Source organism: Rhinoraja longicauda, chromosome 16 (genome assembly GCF_053455715.1).
Source record: "Rhinoraja longicauda isolate Sanriku21f chromosome 16, sRhiLon1.1, whole genome shotgun sequence".
NCBI classification, from domain to species: Eukaryota; Metazoa; Chordata; class Chondrichthyes; order Rajiformes; family Arhynchobatidae; genus Rhinoraja; species Rhinoraja longicauda.
In genome coordinates, this window is record NC_135968.1 from 6,572,492 (window position 1) to 6,595,320 (window position 22,829).

A 22,829-nucleotide genomic window follows, 5' to 3' on the forward strand; every position below is an offset into this window, starting at 1 on the left:
TCCTGACTACGGATGCTTGTCTGTATAGAGTTTGTACTTTCTCCCTGTGATCACACTCCAGAGACGGTACAGGTTTGTAGGTTAATTGGCTTGTTATACATGTAAAAATTGCCCCTGGTGTGTGTAGGGCAGTGTTAATGTGCTGGGATCACTGGTCGGTGCGCCGAAGGGCCTGTTTCCGCGCTCTGTCTCTAAACTAAACTAAATTTATTAGTAGGAAAGAAAACTGCAGATGCTGGTTAAAATCGAAGGTAGACACACAGTGCTGGAGTAACTCAGCAGGTCAGGCAGCATCTCGCACTTCCCTTACTGTGCCTTGCTATTTCTCCCTTCATCTCCCATCACCTTAGTCACCTTGCTCCTTTCTCCTCTGTGCTGTCACCTCCAATCTCCATATATTTCCCATTTGTCACCCACCCCTCTGCCCTCCCATACATACATACATACACACACACACACGTCTATGTCGTTGAGAGTTCACACACACACACACACACACACTCCTAAGTCAGTGTAGCTCAAAGCTTATTTGGAGCTTGAAGTTTACTACCCTTTTGGCCGTAGGGAAGAAGCTGTTCCTGAACCCGGATCCACCGGTTGTCAGGCTCCTAGTTCTTCTTCCCGATGACAGAGGTGGACGAACAGGGAGTGTCTTCTTAGTTGTACGGGACCACTGTTGAACTTGTGGTTTATTGACTGCCAACAGCAATCATCATATTTTGGATCAAGCGGTTTGTTTTACATTTGCCCTTGTAATATGTTCTCCAGAGATACTGCCTGAACCACTGAGTTACTGCATCACTGCGTGTCTTTCTTTGGCATGAACCAGCATCTGCAATTCCTTGTTATATGTTGCTTGCGATAACATTTGTGAGCCATTTCCAATATCTTTTTTTTTTAGGAGCTTACTCCTGAACAGAGGGATGGAGCCTTCTCAAACTTCAGAATTTCTCCGGAGACCATTACACTGCTCAAGGGTATGTGCTTCACTTTGTACAATTGCTTTCTTTCGCTTGCGGATTGCCACTGTGATCTCAGTTCCACGTATGATTTTCAATTCCACCTCTGTTAAACAATGGATATCGTGCGTCTCGTGCTTTTACTTTGCCCTTTGCGAAAGAATGTGGTGAAAACAGTGTCTCCATGTGATGATTGAAATCACAAAACAGCTTGTCACAGAGCTAGGGCGGCACGGTGGCGCAGTAGAGCTGCTGCCTTACAGCACCAGAGATCCTGTATTATTAGTAGATACAGAATTTAGATTCGATCCTGACTACAGGTGCAGTCTGTACGGAGTTTGTACATTCTCCCTGTGACTGCATGGGTTGTCCCCGGGTGCTCCGGTGTCCTCCCGCACTCCAAGTACGTACAGGACTATATGTTAATTAGCTTCCATAAATTGTCCCTAGACTGTAGGCTACTGTTAATGTGCAGGGTGATCGCTGTTCAGCCCAGATTCGGAGGGCCGAAGGGCCTGTTTCCGCGCTGTATCTCTAAAGTCTAAACTAAAGTCTAAAAGTTGCTGCAAGGCTATAGACGCTTTGGTCCAACTTGTCCATAACCACCAAGTTGCCATTATTAGCTAAGTCCCATTTGCCTGCATTTGGCCCATATCCCTCCTATCCACATGTACAATATATACAGTCATATAGCATGGAAATGGGACCTTCGGCCCAACTCATCCAGGCTGACCAAGGTGCCCTGTCTGCATTTGGACCAGCGATGCAGAACCCCGGCCACAGGTAGTAAATTTGACCTGCCGATTGAAAGTCGAGCCATGGAAGTCCCGATGAGAAAGAGATCGGCTGCATCACCCGGCCTAGGCGCCATTTTGTTTCTGGGGGGACTTGCAGGGTTTCAAGTGCGCTCTCATAATATGTTCGGGTTAAAGGAAGTGCCGGAACATCAGTGGTGGACCTTTTTTGCTGTTGAGTTGCTTCCAGTGTTCTTTGTTAACTTTAAACATTGCTCCTAGCTTTGAATTTGGAACATTTCCTGCTCCAGACTGCAGGAGTACGTGCTGAGGAAAGCACTGAAGCTTGATGCTGTCAATGCCAAGGCTCTGTGTGTGTGGGGGGGGGGGGGGGGGGGTGGAGGACGGGTGTGGTGGAGATGGGGGATGGGTGTGGTGGAGATGCCCCTCAAACAAGGGAAGGGATATCATCCCAAGGAGTACTGGGTATAATTATGGTTTTTGGGAACACCACCAAATATGAAAATATGACGCTAACCAATATATGTATAGACACGGTGAATGATGGAGGAATTTTGCACATTTCTTGTTTTGTATATATTTATTACCCTGAATAAAGTTTATATTGATTTTTTTTTATTTTTAAAGTGTGCATTTAGCCGAAGGTATTTTTTTTTTAACCCGTCACGTGTTTTCTTTGCAATTCCCACAGCCCGAGGGGTGACCCACCTGTTTCCGATACAATCCCAAACCTTCGACCATATCTACGATGGGAGTGACTGCGTGGCACAGGCCAGAACAGGCACGGGCAAAACCTTTTCCTTCGCCATCCCGTTGGTGGAAAAGCTGCAGTTGGAGATGACCGAGCAACGGAGGGGGCGGCCTCCCAAGGTAAACGGAAACAACCTGCGCCCGTTATAAAAGATTGTCTTTCTAATAATGTGCCCAGAGAAAGCATTCTCTTTTTGGTAACATGCTGAGCAGGGCTGTGGAGTCACAGTCAGAGTCGGAGCAATTTTGGTGTTGCTGGAGTCAGATACACAAGAAATCAAGGATTCTGAGTAGGGTGTTTTGGGTCTCGACTCCACAGCCCTGCACTGCTGAACGCCGGCACGGGAACGCATTGCGTTCGGATTTTTCTGTTTGTATCTCTTCATTTAGAGATACAGCGCTGGAAATGGGCCCTTCGGCGCACAGAGTCCTGCAATCTCCGCACACTAACACTATCCTACACACACTAGGGACAGTATACAATTTTACCGGAGCCAAATTTTACGTACAAACTTGTACGTCTTTGGAGTGAGGGAGGACACCCGGGCTCCCGGAGAAACCTCACACGGGGAACGTACCAACTCCGTACAGTCAGCACCCGTAGTCGGGATTGAACTCGGGTCTCTGGCGCTGTAAGGCCGCAACTTTACCACTGTGCCGCCCCCATTGATTTCTATAGAGATTTTGTTGATTCTCTTCTCTTGCTGTTTTTCTTCCCAGGTTCTAATACTTACCCCGACAAGGGAGCTGGCGATTCAGGTGGCGAGAGATATCAAGGACATCACCAGAAAACTTTCTGTCCCTTGCTTTTACGGTGGAACAGCATACAATGGCCAAAGTGAGTGCTCGCTATTCAACATACTGACAGTGCTTGTTCTCTTGTCTAAACAGATAATGAGGTGTGTGTTTCTGGTCCAACCTCGCCAGTTGTTCGGGGTACGATGGTCCTGTCAGTATCTCTTACAGTGGTAGTGCACCGCGTTCTGTGGGAAGGACCTGGATTGCTATCCTGATTTTATTTCTGACTACAACTCCTGTGAATCTGGAATATCCAAACTTCCTGAGCGGCTCCTTGCCACTGTCATTCCAACTGGGATCATAAATTGGAATTGGTAGCAAAGAACGAGTCTTCTATATTTCTTTTCTCTCACCCCCCTTCCCCCCTTTTATTCAGTCTGAAGATGGTCCCGACCAGAAACGTCTCCTGTCCATGTACTCCAGTGATGCTGCCTAACCTCCTGAGTTACTCCAGCATGTTGTGTCCTTTTGTGTATTAAGAGCATCTGCAATTCCTTGTTTCTACCTTTTTTCCTGCCTCTCCTCTCTTCCAGCTTCCTCCCTCCCACAACCCCCTTCTCCCTAATGATTAGTCTGAAGAAGGTCCCATCCTGATACATCACCTATTCATGTTCTCCAGTGATGCTGCCTGATCCTCTGAATTACTTCAGCACTTTTTGTGTTTTTTTGGAAACCCACACGGTTGCAATGAGAACGTGCGAACTCCGCACAGGCAGCACCGGAGGTCAGGATCAAACACAGGTGTCTTGTGCTAGGAGGAGCATCTGCAGCAGCAGAGCCGCTGCGCTGCCCATAACCTGTACATGGATAATTTAATTGCTTGTATTGCTAACTGTTGCATCAGTGTCTATGGAAGTTATACAAAACCGAATTTCTGGATGAATACTAGATGCTGTGCTTGTGTTGGGGTGAAGATTCCAAAATGGCTTCATTATACCAAGACTCAATTGTTTGTTCTGAAAAGGAGGCCAGATGGTGGTCGTTGTAAAGAACTGTGCTGATCTCAGATCAGTTCACAAATCACAGCTCATTGAATTTGAGGGGGAAACGGTGCTGGAGGCACTCAGCTGGTCAGGCAGCATCAGTCGAGGGAATGGAGAGGGAGAGGTTTGCATCGTCCTGTTCCTGAGAACGGGGTGTCCAGGCCGAGCTAAGATTGAGTTTTACGTTTCAGTGGACAGCATCCGCAACGGCATCGACATTCTGGTGGGGACTCCTGGCCGGATCAGGGACCATTTGCAAAACATGAAGATCGACTTGTCCAAACTAAGGCACGTGGTTCTGGACGAAGTGGACCAAATGCTTGACATGGGCTTTGCCGAGCAGGTGGAGGACATTTTGGGCACCGCGTACAAGAAAGGTGGGTTTCTGCACGTTCCACAAGCCTCACTCCCTCTGATCTTTAGTATTTAGAGATGCAGCGCGGAAACTGGCCTTACAGCCCACCGAGTCTGCGCCAACCAGCGATCACCCCGTACACTAGCACTATCCTACACACTAGGGACACTTTACAATTTTATGGAAGCCAATTAACCCACAAACCTGTACATCTTTGGAGTGTGGGATGATTTTTTTTTTAGATTTAGAGATACAGCGCAGAAACAGGCCCTTCGGCCCACCGGGTCCGCGCCGCCCAGCGATCCCCGCACATTAACACTATCCTACACCCAATTTTTACATTTGCCCAGCCAATTAACCTACAAACCTGTACATCTTTGGAGTGTGGGAGGAAACCGAAGATCTCGGAGAAAACCCACGCTGGTCACGTGGAGAATGTACAAACTCCGTACAGTACAGCACCCGAGGTCAGGATCGAACCTGAGTCTCTGGCGCTGCATTCGCTGTAAGGCAGCAACTCTACCGCTGCGCCACCATGCCGTAAAACCCACACGGTCACAGGAAGAACGTGCAAACTCCATACAGACAGCACCCATAGTCAGGATTGAACCCGGGTCTCTAGCGCTGCAAGACAGCAACTCTCCATGCGCCAGTGTGCCGTCCAGAATCTGATTCTAGTGGATGAAAATAGAATCATTGTTTTTATCATTGTCATTCTGCCTGTAATTATTTTATCACTTCCAAAAACATTTCTTCCTTAGTTTGTGACATGTAAGATTCCATAATGAAATGAAATGTTTGATTTTTTTTTTCTTTCAATAGATTCCAAAGACAATCCTCAAACACTCCTCTTCTCTGCGACCTGTCCTCCCTGGGTTTATGATGTTGCAAAGAAGTACATGAACAGTAGTCACAAACAGGTCGACCTTATTGGCAAACGGACTCAAAGGGCAGCGACAACTGTAGAAGTAAGTTTTAACCAAACAAGTGAATCTTAACAACCAAGCTGTTTGTGGTTATGGGATGATTTGTGATGAATTTCTCTGGTTTTCAAACCTGCATTCTCATCTCTGAAATAACTGCACAATGTTATTAAGGTTGTAGGTGATAATATAATTAGGCCATACGGCCCATCAAGTCTACTCTGCCATTCAATCATGGCTGATCTATCTCTCCCTCCTCACCCCATTCTCCTGCCTTCTCCCCATAACCTCCGACACCCGTACCAATCAAGAATCTTATCTCTGCCGTAAATATATCCACTGTCTTGGCCTCTACAGCCTTCTGTGGTAAAGAATTCCACAGATTCACCATCCTCTGACTAAATAAATTTCTCCTCATCTTCCTAAAAGAACATCTTTTCATTCTGAGGCTATGACCTCTGGTCCTAGACTCTCCCTCTAGTGGAACCATCCTCTCCACATCAACTCCATCCAAGCTTTTCACTATTCTGTATGTTTCAATGAGATTACCCCCCCCCACCATTCTTCTTAACTCCAGCGAGTACAGGCGCAGTGCCGACACGCACTCATTATAGGTTATCCTACTCATTCCTGGGATCATTCTTGTAAACCTCCTCTGGATCCTCTCCAGAGCCAGCACATCCTTCCTCAGATATGGTGCCCCAAAGTGCTCGCAATATTCAAATTGCGGCCTGTTCTCTACAAACATCCAACATGGCTGGGAGGGTGAGGCATTCCTTACTTTCAGGCTGAACTGGTTGCTCAGATGATAGTATGGGTTTAATAAAATAATACACCTCTTAACAGATAATTTGAAGGAAACATACATGAACATTTAGGTGCTGCAGTGCTTTTTAAAGTGTTCGGATATTTGCTGCATGGTTATTCATATATTTTTGAATAATCATGCAAAAATATTCAGATATTTTTGGATGTTACTATCAATGCAATTTATAGTATTCCACTCCATTTAAAAAAAAACCAACCGAAAGCACCCATGATCAGGTAGATATTTAGCTAATTTATGTACAGGTTAATAAACTTCCATGGAGGAACAACTCGAGAAACCCATTGTCCAACCACTTAGCATTCTTCGATTCATTCAATTGTGTTGCAGGGACATTTAGAAACAAAGAACGGCAAATGTTGGTTTGCAAAAAAATGACACAAAATGCTGGGGTAACTCAGTCGGTCATTCAACATCTCTGGAGAACATGATTTTTTTTTTTAAGTAAGAAAATAACTGCAGATGCTGGTACAAATCGAAGGTATTTATTCACAAAATGCTGGAGTAACTCAGCAGGTCAGGCAGCATCTCGGGAGAGAAGGAATGGGCGACGTTTCGGGTCGAGACTTCAGACTGATGAAGGGTCTCGACCCGAAGCGTCGCCCATTCCTTCTATCCTGAGATGCTGCCTGACCTGCTGGGCTACTCCAGCATTTTGTGAATAAACACCTTTTTTTAAAGTAAGCTTTATAGTTGAATTCCAGGTATTCCTCAGCTTCCGATGGGGTTCCGCTCCGAGAAACCCATCCGAAACCGAAAGTATTGTAAGTCAAAATGCATTGAAAATGCGTAATCAGGTGCCGGGAAGCGAGCGGCGGCTCGCTATGGGTCACTGCCATTTGCACCATCGCAAAGTTGAACTATCGCAAGTCGAACCATCGTAACCTGGGGAGCACCTGTATATGCAGCCTGTAAAATTCTATTTCTTTTCATTGGAAGAACTTCAACATGGTATTGAATCCCAGGAAGTATTGTTTAAAAAAGGACACAAAGAACTGGACTAACTCAGTGAATAAGGCAGCATCTCTGGAGAACATGGAGAGATGAGGTTTCAGATCAGGACACTTCTTCGCACTGGAATGTCGGGTTGGGACCCTTCAGACTGATAGTCTGGAGGACTTCAGTGTGAACAAGAGTCCCCATCCTAACCCTCACCCATCCATGTTCACCAGAGATGCTACTTGACCTTCTGAGTTACCCCAGCACTCTGTCCTTTTGGTAAACCAGCATCTGCAGCTCCTCGTTTGTACAGGTGCATCCGCACGTTGCTTACTGCTCTGATACGGAGTGGTGTTTTGCCTGTCTTATCATTAGCCTTGCCTCAAATCCCCACTTGTCTTTCCCTGCTAGCATCTGGCCATTACGTGCCATTGGTCACAGCGGCCATCGGTCATCGGTGACGTCATCCAGGTGTACAGCGGCAGTCACGGGCGGACTATTGTCTTCTGTGAGACAAAGAAGGAAGTAAACGAGCTGACGATGAACAACTCTCTAAAACAGGTACCATATATTATCCTCCCCAAGGCAGAGTGTTGTGCAGGGACACCTGCGATTTTCCGGCAACTGGTGGTCCGGCACCTTCATTATTGGATGCTTTCTCCACAATAAAGCCTGCATTGATTAACACCTTGTTTGAGTGGTCTCCAATACCGAAACCAAACATTCACAGTGAAAGCACCTGGAGCAAGTGGTGCTTTTTGCTCTGCATCGAGCACATCTCCCCCACCCCTGGGTTTGTAGGTTAATTGGCTTCTGCAAATTGTCCCCAGTGTGTAGGACAGAACTGTTGTAGGGGTGATCGCTGGTCGGCGCGGACTCGGTGGGCCGAAGGGCCTGCTTCCACGCTGTATCTCGAAAGTCTACAGATCTATCTTGCAGTGTTACGTAGCAAAAAAAACACTGTTATTCACGCGGCCTTGCAGGGAATTTCTCGCACATAGAGCTGGAATAGACGCACTGGGCAGGATGGCCTTCTCCGTGATAACCTTCCCATGGATCTCAGCGTGGCGATGATGTGGAACTTGCCGAGTGGAGAAAAACCAGTGAGAAATTGTCCGATTCCTATTCCAGCTTGGAGCTTGGTAGTTCCCCAACTGCTTGTGCTCACACAGCATCTGTTGGTTTGCTCGATGTAGAGCAACAAGCACCACTTGCTATAGGTGTTTTGACTGTGAATATTTGGTATTGGAGACCACTCAAACAAGGTGTTAATGAATGCAGGCTTTATTGTGGAGACAGCATGGAAACACAGCTTGCAGTTGGCAATGCCCAGTGTGGCAGGAGGCTCTGTCCGCAGCCCAGCTCGCGGTTTTACCCCGGCACCGGTCACGACCCAGTCCAAGGGCCAAATCCCGAGCGCTGAGTTCAATGCATCAATGGTGCTTTTATTGTCACGTGAGAAGTGCGTACACAGTGGAATTCCTTTTCTGACAACCCGTCCAGTAGAGTATTTCCATTACCTAATCCTCGATTAGCAAGTGTGTGGAAATAGTCTACTGAACCCGCATGCAAGAGGCGCCATGTTTTGGTGCTGTTTCCGAAGTCCAGGTTCCAGTTCTTACATGTTCCCCGCAAAACCCAGGCTGTTGCGGGCGTCCAGCCATCATCTTTGGACGCCGCGTCCCTCTCCTCGCACGTCCACCTTTGTTCCCCGGGAGTGCCTCCTGCAGCCGACCTCGAGGGTGTGGTAGGCCAGACCACTGATCCCTCTCCTCGTCCATTGTCATCGGCTCCCTCCCGGTCTCTGGTCTTCGGGGGGGGGGGGGGGGGTGAGCAGGGGCCGGCTCGGCGGGCACCCCCTTCCAGGGTCCATTGAGCTGACGAAGCAGCTCCCCCTAAAGCCGCGATCCGCCAGTCCAGGTCTTGAGTTCAGCCGCACAGGGGCCGTGCCTCCCCTTCCTGATCTGCCTCATTTCACAGTTAACAATTCATAAGAAGTACATCAAGTCACAGCAAAATGCAATTACACCACTTTGCTACAGGATATTCACTCAAGGTTACTACAGAATGCTCCCCATCCGCCCTTCTGGGTAATTAAACTGTAGTTCTGTGGCCGTTCTCTAGTTGCCTTCTATTTCCTATGCTATCCCCTTAGCTTCCCAGCTGTTATTTTAATTGTAATTAATTTATTAGCCAAGTATGTAGGAAAAAATACAAGGAATTTGATTTGCCATACAGTCATACCAAAAAAGCAACAAGAAACGCAACTACATAAAAATTAACAAGCATCCACCACAGCGCACTGTGATGGAAGGCAAAAACGTATTTTAGACAATAGACAATAGGTGCAGGAGGAGGCCATTCGGCCCTTCGAGCCAGCACTGCCATTCAATGTGATCAAGGCTGATCATTCTCAATCAGTACCTCGTTCCTGCCTTCTCCCCATACCCCCTGACTCCGCTATCCTTAAGAGCTCTATCTAGTTCTCTCTTGAATCCATTATCGTCCTGAACCATCCTACCAACCATCAGAGAGCAGTCTTGAACCACTATCTACCTCATTGGAGACCCTCAGACGATCTCTATCTTTAATCGGACTTTACTGGCTTTAACTTGCACTGAACATTATTCACATTATTCCCTCCCTCATGTGACTGCACACAGTGGACTGGTTAGCACGCAACAAAATCTTTTCACGGCACCTCGGTACACGTGACAATAAACTAAACTCGAACTCTCCATCCAAGCGGTCGCTACTCAGCATGTTGCATCCTAACCCTTTCCTCACACGCGACATCACCTTTCTTTCTCCGCCTCCAACCACTCTTGTGCCGTTTTCTCCAGGAAGCGCAGTGCCTGCACGGGGACATTCCACAGAAGCAGAGGGAGATCACGTTGAAGGGGTTTCGGGACGGCAGCTTCGAGGTCCTGGTCGCCACCAACGTGGCCGCCCGAGGCCTGGACATTCCTGAAATCGATCTGGTCATCCAGAACTGCCCGCCAAAGGTGAGCGGCGCAGCGGATTGGGGAGACGGGTGGCACAGCGGGTAGAGCTGCTGCCTCAGCGCCAGAGAGCCGGGTTCGATTCTGACCTCGGGTACCGTCCGTGTGGAGTTTACACGTTCTCTCTGTGACCGCGTGCGTTTTCTCCCACATCCCAAAGACATGCGGGTTTGCAGGTTATTTAGCCTCTGTAAAATTCCCCCTCGTGTGCAGGGAGTGGATGAGACCGTGAGACAAAGTGTAATGTGAACGGGTGACTGATGGTCGCTTGGAGTCTGGGCTGAAGGGCCCGTTTCCACGCATCTCTACATTCTAAATAATTCATCCACTACTGCTGGTGAAATATTAGATTATGAATTATTTTGCAATGTCATTCCTGGCTATCTCCCCCGCCCCCATCTCTTTCCACCTACATTCCCCCCTCTGACTTTATGTTTCACTCCATTTCTTTCCCCATCTGACACCCTCTTTGGCGCCTTTTCAACTCGCCAAGCTTTGTCCCACCCCCACCTCTTTTCCCACCTACTGCAACCAATCTGAATAAGGGTCTCGATTCAAAATATTGCCTATCCATTCCCTGCACAGATGCTGCCTAATCTGCTGAAATCCTCCAGCACATCGTGTTTTGCTCAAGATTCCAGCATCTGCAATCCCTTGTGTCTCAAGTTAGCCGCATTGGTGTTCATTTCCAACTGCATAAATTTAGCAAATTCACATTTTGCCTAATTTATTTTCCTCTTTAATTCCCAATTTATCGAAATATTGCTATTGTCAATTAGTGTTGATCCATTTGATTGATCGATGTACTGGTCCCAGCATCTACCTTTCAGGTTGTCCTCCAACATTTCCGTCACCACCAAAGGGACCCCACTACTGGCCACATCTTCCCATCCCCTTCCCTTTCTGCGTTCCGCAGAGACCGTTCCCTCCGTAACTCCCTGGTCCCTTCTTACCCGAACCACTCCATCCCCGGGCACTTTCCCCTGCAACCGCAGGAGATGCAACACCTGTCCTTTTACCTCCCCCCTCAACTCCATCCAAAGACCCAAACAGTCTTTCCAGGTGAGACAGAGGTTCACCTGCACCTCCTCCAACCTCATCTATTGTATCCGCTGCTCTAGATGTCAACTTATTTACATCGGCAAAACCAAACGTAGGCTCGGCGATCGTTTCGCTCAACACCTTCGCTCAGTCCGCCTCAACCAACCTGATCTCCCGGTGGCTGAGCACTTCAACTCCCCCTCCCACTCCCAGTCTGACCTTTCTGTCATGGGTCTCCTCCAGTGCCATAGTGAGGCCCACCGGAAAGTGGAGGAACGGCACCTCATATTTCACATGGGCAGCTTGCAGCGCAGCGGTATGAACATTGACTTCTCCAACTTTAGATAGTTCCTCTGTCCCTCTCTTCCCCACCCCTTCCCAGTTCTCCCTCTATCTTCCTGTCTCCACCTATAACCTTCCTTTGTCCCGCCCACCTGACATCAGTCTGATGAAGGGTCTCGACCTGAAACGTCACCCATTCCTTCTCTTGTGAGATGCTGCCTGACCTGCTGAAATACTCCAGCATTTTGTGAAATAAATACCTTCGATTTGTACCAGCATCTGCAGTTATTTTCTTACACTACCTTTCAGGCTGTGGTCCACTTGGACTTAAGCGGGGAACATAATGATTTATGTTTCTGTAACAAGTTTGAATCCTGATACAGCACACATGAGTGGCCAGGTTAATTAAGCTAGGACCATTTTGGTACCATGAGTGAATTTTGGAGATACAGCGCCAAAACAGGCTGTTCGGCCCTCTGTATCCGCGCCATCTAGCGATCATCCAGTACACTGGCGCTATCCTACACATTAGGGACTATTTACAATTTTACCGAAGCCAATTAACCTACAAACCTGCACGTCTTTGGAGTGTGGGGGGAGACCGGAGCATGTGGAGAAAACCCACGCGGTCACGAGGAGAACGTACAAGCTCTGTACAGACAGCACCCGTTGTCAGGATCGAACCCAGAGCTCTGGCGCTGTAAGGCAGCAACTCTACCGCTGCTCCACCGAGCCTCCCTCACGTATTGAGCATTTCCTCAGTTGACTTCTGCAACAATGTTTTTGTATCATATTTTTTGGATGAAGATTTTTTTTTTCTTCTAACTGGGTGGAGCAGCGATAGAGATGCTGCCTTGCAGCGCCAGAGACCCGGGTTCGATCCCAACCACGGGTGCTTGTCTGTACGGAGTTTGCAGGTTCCCCGTTTGGGTTTTCTCCGAGTTCTTTGATTTCCTCCCCCACTCCAAAGACGCACAGGCTTGTATGTTCATTGCCTTGGTACAGGTGTATATCTCTAAACTAAAACAAAACTTTTCCGTTCCCTGATTTAGGACGTGGACTCGTACATTCATCGTTCCGGGCGTACTGGTAGGGCCGGGCGCCCTGGGGTCTCCATCTGCCTGTATCAGCGCAAGGAGGAAGCCTCTCTGAGGACCGTAGAGGTGAAAGCTGTAAGTGTTTAACGTCAAGTGTATTGAATGAAGGACATAGGAAAGTATGGACACAAAGTGGTGAAGTAACAGCGGGTCAGGCTGTATCTCTGGAGAAAAAGGATGGGTAACCTTTCAGATCGGGACCTTCTTCAGACTCGTCAGAACAAATTCTGAAGAGGAGCCCCGACCCACAACATCACCCATCCTTTTTCTCCAGAGACGCTGCCTGGCCCGCTGAGTTCCTCCAGCACTTTGTGCCCTGTTCCAGATTCCAGTATCTGCTGTGTCTCCAAAGCGGTTATTTTTAACACATGAAAGCTCTTATTTATGTAGTGGAGCTTTTGTCCTTGTTTTTGTCACCCAGCGCTCGACCCTTCCCTGTGATATCTGAATCTCTCTTTCTTGCATGTCTCGAGTCGATCGCTGATCTTGCAGGAATCTTCAAGCTGCCGCTGCTGAGAGTTATGGTCTGTGGTTGGCTTCAGCGGGCCTGGGCTACAGAAGGTTTACCTCAACCCCTCCCTTCCAGCCCGCCTGCTAACCATCTGCTCAATACCATGGTTGTATTTTGTTGAATCAGGGCAGTTCTGTGCAATGCCATGCAAGAGCCAGGTTCGGATGATCTGGTCATCCTGTGCAGCACCCTCAGCCAGTAGAACAACTCGCCACTTGATGAAGCCGGTTTGAATTAAGCTTGGTCATCATGTTCGAGAGGGTGGTGTCTCACCCACGTCCCCTCTACCTTTTTCTGCCGTCTAACCCTCCCACTCATCCCTCTTAAATATTTAAGCGACCAAGTTTGCCTCAAACCTACTTTAGAACTTAGAACAGTATTCCACAGAAACGGGCCCTTCGGCCCACAATGTTTGCACCGAACAAGATGCCAACTGATCTCAACTGCCTGTACATGATCCATCTCCCTCCACTCTCTGCCCTTCCATGTGCATACTATAAGACTCTTAAACGCCACTATTATATCTGCCTCCGCTACCTCCCCTGGCAGTGCGTTCCAGGCCCCCCACCACTCTGTAAAAAAACCCCACCTCTATTAAAATTTAACCCTCCCACCTTCTAGCTATGCCCTCTAGTGCTGGACATTTTCACTTGAGGGAGGGAAGGGGGGGGGGGGGGGGTTCCGACTGTGTACCCTAACTATGCCTCTCATAAATTTACATACTTCTATAAGAGTCTCAACCTCTGACGTTCCAGAGAAAACAATCCACGTTTATCCAACCTCTCTCTGTAGCTGAAACCCACAAATCCAGGCAGCGTTCCTGCAACCCTCCTCTACACCCACTTACCTTCTCCTAAGTAAACCTTGGGTTTAATGGGGAAGGGGATGTGGCCTGGGGAAGGAGTGTTAAGTCAGCAAAGGAAAGTGCAGCGCTTGAGTTTGCCGATTCACAGACTCTTCTGATCTGTGCTCTGTCCCAAAGGGTTTGAAGTTCAAACGTGTGGGAGTTCCGACGACCACTGACATCATCAAAGCTTCCTGCAAAGATGCCATCAGGTGAGCTAAACTTTTGGATTGATTGATATTTGATGATTTCCTGAATCGCGTCTGCCGACACAGGCACAGAACAGGCAATGTTTAGATTAGTTAGACCGAGTTCACACCGACCAGCAATTCCCGCACACTAACACGACCCGACACGCACTCGGGACAATTTACATTCGTACCAAGCCAATTTACCTACATACCTGTATGTCTTTGGAGTGTGGGAGAAAACTGAAGATCTCGGAGAAAACCTACGGGGAGAACGTACAAACTCCGTACAGACAACACCCTTAGTCGGGATCGAACCCGGGTCTCCGGTGCTGTGAGGCAGCAACTCTATGCCGCTGATGATGGGAACTGAAGGGAAGGAATGAAGGTGGCAAACATCGCGATGGGAAAGATACTTGTATTGAATGTTTGTTTTGGGGGGGAAAATCACTGGGGCCCAATGAGGTGAATAGATCCAAGTACAGGAGGGTTTGAGCATTAGAGGTTGGAGTAGGAACAATGAAGTCCCGACCCCGACACTTCACCTTTTCGTTTTCTCCAGAGATGCTGCCTGACCCGCTGAGCTACTATCTTGTGTCTATCATTGGTATAAACCAGCATCTGCAGTTCCTTGAGAAGAGAGGGTGCTGGGTGTATAAACGAGCTGTGAGAGGGGGTTACAATAGACAATAGGTGCAGGAGGAGGCCATTCGGCCCTTCGAGCCAGCACCGCCATTCAATGTGATCATGGCTGATCATTCTCAATCAGTACAGTTCAGGCAGGTTCTATAACAACATCTTAGCTTTAGCTTAGAGTTACAGCATGGAAACAGGCCCATCGTGTCCGCGCCGACCAGCGATCCCCGTACACTAGCACTATCCTACACACACTAGGGACACTTTACAATTTTTACCCAAGTCGAATTAACCTACAAGCTGTAAGTCTCTGGAGTGTGGGAGCACCCGGGGAAAACCCATGCGGTCACGGGGAGAATATACAAACTCCGCGCAGAGCACAATAGTCAGGATCGAACCCGGGTCTCTGGTTCTGCAAGGCAGCAGCTGCGCCAGCGTGGCCCCCCTTAGGTCAGTGAGGGAAATCTAGTCAGCGAATGGCAAGTCGAGTGGGAGAAAACCTTCATTCTGGCGCCTGATTTCTGTTCACACTTCGGGGTTGAAAGGTCCTTGGATTCCGTTCCAGCATCAGTGAGCGAACATTTCCACGCCGCGGCTGAAAGCCTGATCGAGAAGCGAGGAGCACTGGAGGCCTTGGCTGCTGCTCTGGCGCACATTTCTGGAGCAAAGAGTCTCGATCAACGTTCTCTCCTTAACTCGGAAAAAGTAAGTATTGCTGCACCTTCACAAAGTTCTTTACTTAGAGTGATACAGTGTGGAAACAGACCCATTGGCCCATCTTGCCCACACCAACCAACACGTCCCAGCTACACTAGTCCCACCTGCCCACGTTTGGTCCATATCCCTCCAAACCTGTCCTATCCATGTACCTGTCTAACTTTTTCTTAAATGTTGGGATAGTCCCTGCCTCAACTACCTCCTCTGGCAGCTTGTTCCATACACCCACCACCCTCTGTGTGAAAAAGTTACCCCTCGGATTCCTATTGAATCTTTTCCCCTTCATCTTAAACCTATGTCCTCTGGTCTTCGATTCGCATACTTTGGGCAAGAGACTTTGCATCCACCGAATACCCAGCTCATTTTTATATAAAAGCTCGCGGAAATAAGCCGCCCATTCCAGCTATTAGTTTAAACCATCTCCGAACTGCTTGAAATATCTTTCCTTAAATAAGGATACCTATACTTTACCCGGTACTCCAAAGTGACCCAAATTGAGGCACGACTTTTCTTCTCATGTATTTGATTCCCCTTGCAATAAGCCACAATGTTTTGTTAGTAATTACATGCTGTACTTGGCTGAATTACCTTTACTAATTACATGCTGTACTTGGCTACTAGCCTTATCTAAATCATGCACTTGTTCCACATTGGCATTAACCAAATATTCTTTTAAATTATTTTTCCTTTCGAAATGGACAATTGCACATTTCCGCACATTTCATTCCATTTGTCAGATTGCTGGGATCTCATTCAATCATCGACATCCCTCGGCGGACCTCAAATGGCCGCTTTTGTAGGAAGGAACTGCAGATGCAGGTTGACACCGAAGATAGACACAAAATGCTGGAGTACCTCAGCGGTCAGGCAGCATCTATGGATAAAAGGTGACGTTTCGGGTCGAGACCCTTCAGAGTCGAGGAGAGTGGAACTAGAGGTGTGAAAAGGTACAACACAAATTAGAGCCGCCACCGATGACCCAGGAAAGGTGGAACCCACAATGATCCATTCCATAGAGATGCTGCTTGGCCCACTGAGTTACTCCAACATTTTGTGTCTATCTCCAAATGGCCGCCTCACAGTTTGCTTGATGCCAACCTTTGTGTCTTCAGCAAAGGTAGAAATTGTACCTTCAGTGTCTTTGTTCAAGATATTTTTATGTCCTAAAAGGTTAAGGCCCCAGCACTGGTTCCATGTGACACACCCTTGGTTCCATCTGGCTGAGGAGATATGGGCCTATTTATGTCTGCTGTTTACCATCAACCAGCCAATCTTCTACGTCATGTGCTTTAATTTTCCACAATGATTTTCGATATGGCACCTTATCAAATGCGTTCTGGAGATTTGAGTATAATACATCCACTGGTTCCTCTTCATCCACAGCACATGTTACTGCTTCAAAGAACTCCTGTAAATTAATCCCAACATTATTTTCCTGCCACAACACGATAGTTGCGTTTAAGAGGCTTTTGGACAGGCACATGGATATACAAAGAAAGGAGCGATATATGTAACATGCAGGCAGAGGAGATTATTTTAACTTGGCGTCATGTTCGGCATTGACTTTGTGGGCTGAAGGGCCTGTTCCTATGTGGTACTGTTCTACGTTCAACTATGTTGAATTTGTCTGATTTTTCTAGGTGCTCAATGATGTCTTTAACAACATTTTTCAACAATTTCCCCAGAGACTATGTTAAATTGTTTAACAATGTTAATTTAACAATATTAAATTGAGTGGTTTCTAGTTTGTTAAATCCCTCTTGTTTTGAACAAAGGGGCTCCATTTTGCTATGTTTTCCAGTCCTTCCCGAATCTAACCAAGATTGTTTATTTAACAAGTGTAGGAAGGAACTGCAGATGCTGGTTTAGACTGAAAACAGACACAAAGTGCTGGAGTAACTCAGCAGGTCAGGCAGCATCTGTGGAGAAAAGGAACGGGTGACGTTTGGGATTAGAATCCTTCAGTCACCTATTCCTTTTCTCCAGAGATGCCGCCTGACCCGCTGAGTTGCTCCAGCACTTTGTGTCTATCGTCTTGTATATTTAACAAATTCTGTTTGCAGTTTGCCTAAAAGGAATACACCTATCAAAGCACTCCATTTTATCGTTGACCATATTGGTGTTAATTTGCTGTTACATTGATTTTGCAAGTTCACATGTTGCCTCATTTTGTTTTCAATATTCCCAAAGTCTTGTCAATTAGTGTGGCTAAATCTTGTTGGCAGATACAAGCATCCCAGCGTCTACTTTTCAGGAACTTCACTGACCATCCTGCACAGTTTGAGTTATCTTTAATCCTTACTTTTATTCTGAGTTTCAGTCAGTTTGTCTGCCCTGCCTGTTACGTATTACTCGACTCTAATGTTCGTCTTAATTGTGCCTTGTACACGGCACCTTGTCAAGTTCTTTTTTTTTTTTAAGTCCTGCCGAGTTACTCCAGCACTTTGTATAAGAAGGGACCCGAAACGTCACCTATCCATGTTCTTCAGAGATGCTGCTTGACCTGCCGAGTTACTCCAGCACTTTGTGTAAGATGGGTCCCGAACTGAAACATCACCTATCCATGTTCTCCGGAGATGCTGCTTGACCTGCTGAATTATTCCAGCACTTTGTGTAAGAATGGACCCAAAACATCACCTATCCATGTTCTCCAGAGATACTGCTTGACCTGCTGAGTTACTCCAGCACTTTGTGTAAGAAGGGACCCGACCCGAAACATCACCTATCCATGTTCTCCAGAGATGCTACTTGACCTGCTGAATTATTCCAGCACTTTGTGTTGGACGTGTCCTGACCTGAAACGTAATTTATCTCTGTACTCCAGAGACGTTGCCTGATCCGGTAGTAATTCCAGCACTTTGTCCCAACTCGAAACACCACCTATCCATGTCCTCCAGAGATGATGTCTGACCTGCTGAGTTACTCCAGCACTTTATGTTCTTTTATGTATTAACCAGCATCTGCAGTTCTTTGTTTCCAGGATGAATAACTTGGATAACATTTTGTGCGTCAATATATTTTTCATAACAAATAAGATAGAAGTAAAACTGAATGTCTGTCTGTCGTGTGTGGCTTCAGTGAATTGAATAGTGACGTATGTTCTTGTCTCAGGGGTTTACAACCATGATGCTGACTTGTTCAATAGAGATGCACAACATTGGCTTTGCGTGGAGAGGACTGAAGGAGCAGCTGGGAGAGACAGTGGAAAATCAAGTGAAGAGGATGCAGTTCCTGAAGGGCAAAATGGTACATTGGCAATGTTCTGTCGCGGTGACAGCGTTATACTTTATGAAGCTGCATTTAGCTTAGTTTAGAGATACAGCATGGAAACAGGCCCTTCGGCCCACTGCGTCCGTGCCGACCAGCGACCCCCTCACCCTAACACTATCCTACCCACACTAGGGACAACTTACAATATCGCCACGCCAATTAGCCTACAAACCTGTATGCCTATGGAGTGTGGCCAGAAACCCACGCAGGTCACGGGAAGAACGTACAAACTGTACAATCTGCACCTGTAGTCGGGACTAAACCTGGATCCATGGCGCTATAAGGCAGCAACTCTACCGCTGCGCCACCATGCCACCCTTTAATCTTACAAATCAGTCTGGCCTTGCCCAAACTAATAGCATTAAACATATTGTAATCAGCTCAGGATTCTGCAAACATTGCTAAAAGCCTGTATGGTTCTTTTTTCATTGATTCACTAGTCATCCATTTGACAGGATGTCTGGGGATTTGGGGATTAGTTCTAGTGCATTGATAGATTGCATCCATAGTTCTGGGACTATGAGGCACAACTGCCTTTCCTGCTTTAGTGCCATCAGCATGCCATTGATAAGACCATAAGACATCGGAGCAGAACTAGGCCATTCGACCCATTGAGTGATCCGCCATCCGATCATGGCTGATCTATTTTTCCCTCTCAACCCCATTCTCCTGCCTTCCTCCTGTGACCTTTGACGCCCTTACTCTTCAATTACCTATCAATCTCCATTATAAAAATAATATAAAGACAGACTGAAATCACATCTTCAAAGCGGGTCATTTTTTGTAGTAAATTAGGAATTACTCCCAACTAACAGTGGAACATGTACCAAGCACTGTTGGACTCCTCTAGAAATAAACTGTCAGCCACAAAAATAATTATACATCATTACTGTTTACTCTCTGCAATTGAGGTAATTTTGGATCCAATTTGCCTCTCCCTAGATCTTGTTGTCATCTGATACATTATGAGCCTCACTAAATTCCAAGTGACCCACACGAGTTACTCTATCCTCATCAACGTTTCCCATTAACATCTCAAAGGGCCTAAGAGTGGATGTGGAGAAGATATTTCCAGAAGCAGGAGAGTCTAGAACCAGAGGGCACAGCCTCAGAATAAAAGGATGTATCTTTAGAATGATGACGAAGAGGAATTTTTTTAGCCAAAGGGTAGTGAATCTGGAATTAATTGCCACAGACGGCTGTGGAGGCCAAATCGTTGGGTATTTTCATAGCAGAGATTGGTAGCATCTTGATTAGTAAGGGCAGCAAAGATTACCGGGAGAAGACAGAAGAATTGGGTTGAGAGGGAAAGATAGATTAGCCATGATCGAATGGCAGAGCCGACGACTCAATGGGCCGAATGGCCTAATTCTGCTCCTATGTCTTATGGTCTTACAATCAAAACAGTTTCATCAAATTATTTAAAAAGGACCTCTGATTATCTTTAATCAGACTTTACTGGTCTTTATATTGCACAAAACTTTATTCCCTTTATCCTGTATATGTACAGTTGACAGCTTCATTGTAATCATGTATAGTCTTTCCGCTGACTGGATGGCACGCAACAAAAAGGCTTTTCATTGTTCCTCGGTACACGTGACAATAAACTAAACTAAACCTTTAAATGCATCCTGGTTGCCCGTGGCTGATGTGTGCCTTTCAAAATAAGTTTTATACAGTCGCTCATTTGTCCACTCCTGTAGCCAAAGAGGCTTTTTTTTATTGTACACCTCCTTAATGTAACTTTACTTTTGAGTCATAGTGTGATACAGCATGGAAACGGGCCCTTCAGCCCAACTTGCCCACACAGGCAAGTTTAGTTTAGGCCAACATATCACAGCTACACAAGTCCCATCTGCCCGCATTTGATCCGTATCCCTCCAAACCTATCCTATCCATGTACCTTTCTAACTGTTACTTAAACGTTGGGATAGTCCCTGCCTCAACTACCTCCTCTGGCAGCTTGTTCCATACACCCACCACCCTTTGTGTGAAAAAGGTACCTCTCGGGTTTCTATTAAATCTTTTCCCCTTCACCTTGAACCTATTTCCTCTGGTCCTCAATTCACCTGCTCTGGGCAAGAGACTGTGCATCTACCAATCTATTCCTCTCGTGATTTTATACACGTCTATAAGATCACCCCTCATCCTCCTGTGCGCCAAGGTGTAGAATTCCAGTCTACTCAACCTCTCCTTATTGATCAGACCCTCTAGTCCTGGCAACATCCTCATAAATCTTCCCTGCACCCTTTCTAGCTTGACAACATCTTAGCTATAAAACATGGTGCCCAGAACTGAACACACAATACTCTAAATGCGGCCTCACCAACATCTTTGCAACTGCAACATGACCTCCCAACTTCTATACTTGTTTGTTAAAATAAACCACATTTCATATAGATAAGCACTGCTGATGTACATCATTACCAGAAACAGTGGTTTATAATGTCTTTGTCGTTCCTTGGTGGAAAGTCATCCATGAGGAGCAGATGTATTTGACTAACACTACATTACTTTTGCATTTCAGGGAGTGTGCTTTGATGTCCCTGAAGATGGTGTGGAATCTTTGAAGGTACATTTTGCTGTTCCGTTTGTAGAGCTTGACCGGATGAAAGAGTTCATTGTTAAAAGCACTTCAATGAAAAATATTTTCTTTCAAACCTAAGCACAGAAAATAGATATATATGCAGAACTGAACCCTGTTGAACTTTAACTGAAAGGAAGATAATGCACATGCTGGAACTCTGAAACAGGGTGGCACTGTGGCACTGCTGGTCTAGCTGTTACCTCTCGGCGCCAGAGACCCGGGTTCGATCCTGACCTCGGGCGCTGTCTTTGTGTGGAATTTACACCTTCTCTCTTTGCCTACGTGGGTTTCCTCCGGGTGCTCTCGTTTCCTGCCTCATTCCAAAGATGTGCGGGTTTGTAGGTTAATTGGCCTCCGCAAATTGCCCCTGGTGTGCAGTGGGATAACACAGAACTAGAGTGAACGAGTGGTCGGTGGGCTGATGGGCCTCATTCTCTGTGCTGGGGACTACTTTAGACTTTAGAAATATAGCTTGGAAACAGGCCTTTCGGCCCACTGTGTCCTAACCAACCAGTGATCACCATGCACATTCCAACAACAACTTGCAGTCAATTAACCTACACCTTTAAAGTATTTGAGGAAACCGGAGCACCCGGAGAAAACCCATACGGTCACAGGGAGGATGTACAAACTCTGTACAGGCGGCACCTGTTTTCCGGATCAAACACGGGTCCCTGGTGCTGTAAGGCATCAACTTTACCACTGTGCTGCCCCAAGGATTACCATAGAGATTTTGCTTTACTACCGCTGCGCCACTGTGCCGACCCGCTTTGTAAGGGAGTCAATTTACGGGGAGAAGGCAGGAGAATGGGGTTGTGAGGGAGAAATGGATCAGTCATGGTCAAATGGCAGAGCAGAATCGATGGGCCGAATGGCCTAATTCTGCTCTGATGTCTTTTGATGGCCTGGATCTTTTCTGTGCCCGTGGTCTCCTGCAAGGTGGGTCTGCTTCGCACTGATGGCATTGAAACCTCTCTCTCCTGCAGGGAAGCTGGCAGGACAGCCGCCGATGGTCGCTCAGCGTGGCGGATGAGCTGCCCGAGCTGGAGAATGACCGGAGGGAGCGGGAAAACGAATTCAGGAGGCACTCCAATTGGGGTCAGAACGGCAGAGGCATGAAGAGGAATTACAACAACGCCCACAAAGGGTGGTGATGGAGGCCAGGCGCCTGGTGCCAGACCGAATGCTTTTAAATAACTTGCAATGACACCTTGGATGCATCGCTCCATGCCGAGCTCTGCTGGGCCCAGGGACCTTTGAATTCACGGGACATTAGCAGAAATTGTTGGGTAACAGCTACGCGGTAGATATGAGGGTTAATTACCCGGATGCTAGGTTACAAAGATATTAAAAAGTGTTCCTTTAA

General features: G+C 46.9%; 1 protein-coding gene across 1 annotated transcript in view; it reads left to right on the top strand.

Moving 5' to 3' along the window:
• ddx21 (DEAD (Asp-Glu-Ala-Asp) box helicase 21) overlaps nt 1–22,829 on the top strand; it is a 34,173-nt gene extending 11,344 nt beyond the window's left edge. Inside the window, exons 3-15 of the mRNA XM_078413116.1 lie at nt 902–977; nt 2,406–2,584; nt 3,185–3,302; nt 4,437–4,622; nt 5,423–5,568; nt 7,700–7,849; nt 10,132–10,293; nt 12,666–12,785; nt 14,204–14,277; nt 15,435–15,594; nt 18,718–18,852; nt 21,404–21,448; nt 22,450–22,829. Of these exons, the coding sequence (XP_078269242.1) occupies nt 902–977; nt 2,406–2,584; nt 3,185–3,302; nt 4,437–4,622; nt 5,423–5,568; nt 7,700–7,849; nt 10,132–10,293; nt 12,666–12,785; nt 14,204–14,277; nt 15,435–15,594; nt 18,718–18,852; nt 21,404–21,448; nt 22,450–22,617 (1,719 nt within the window). The 3' untranslated portion in view covers nt 22,618–22,829. The remainder of the gene's footprint in view (nt 1–901; nt 978–2,405; nt 2,585–3,184; nt 3,303–4,436; nt 4,623–5,422; nt 5,569–7,699; nt 7,850–10,131; nt 10,294–12,665; nt 12,786–14,203; nt 14,278–15,434; nt 15,595–18,717; nt 18,853–21,403; nt 21,449–22,449) is intronic.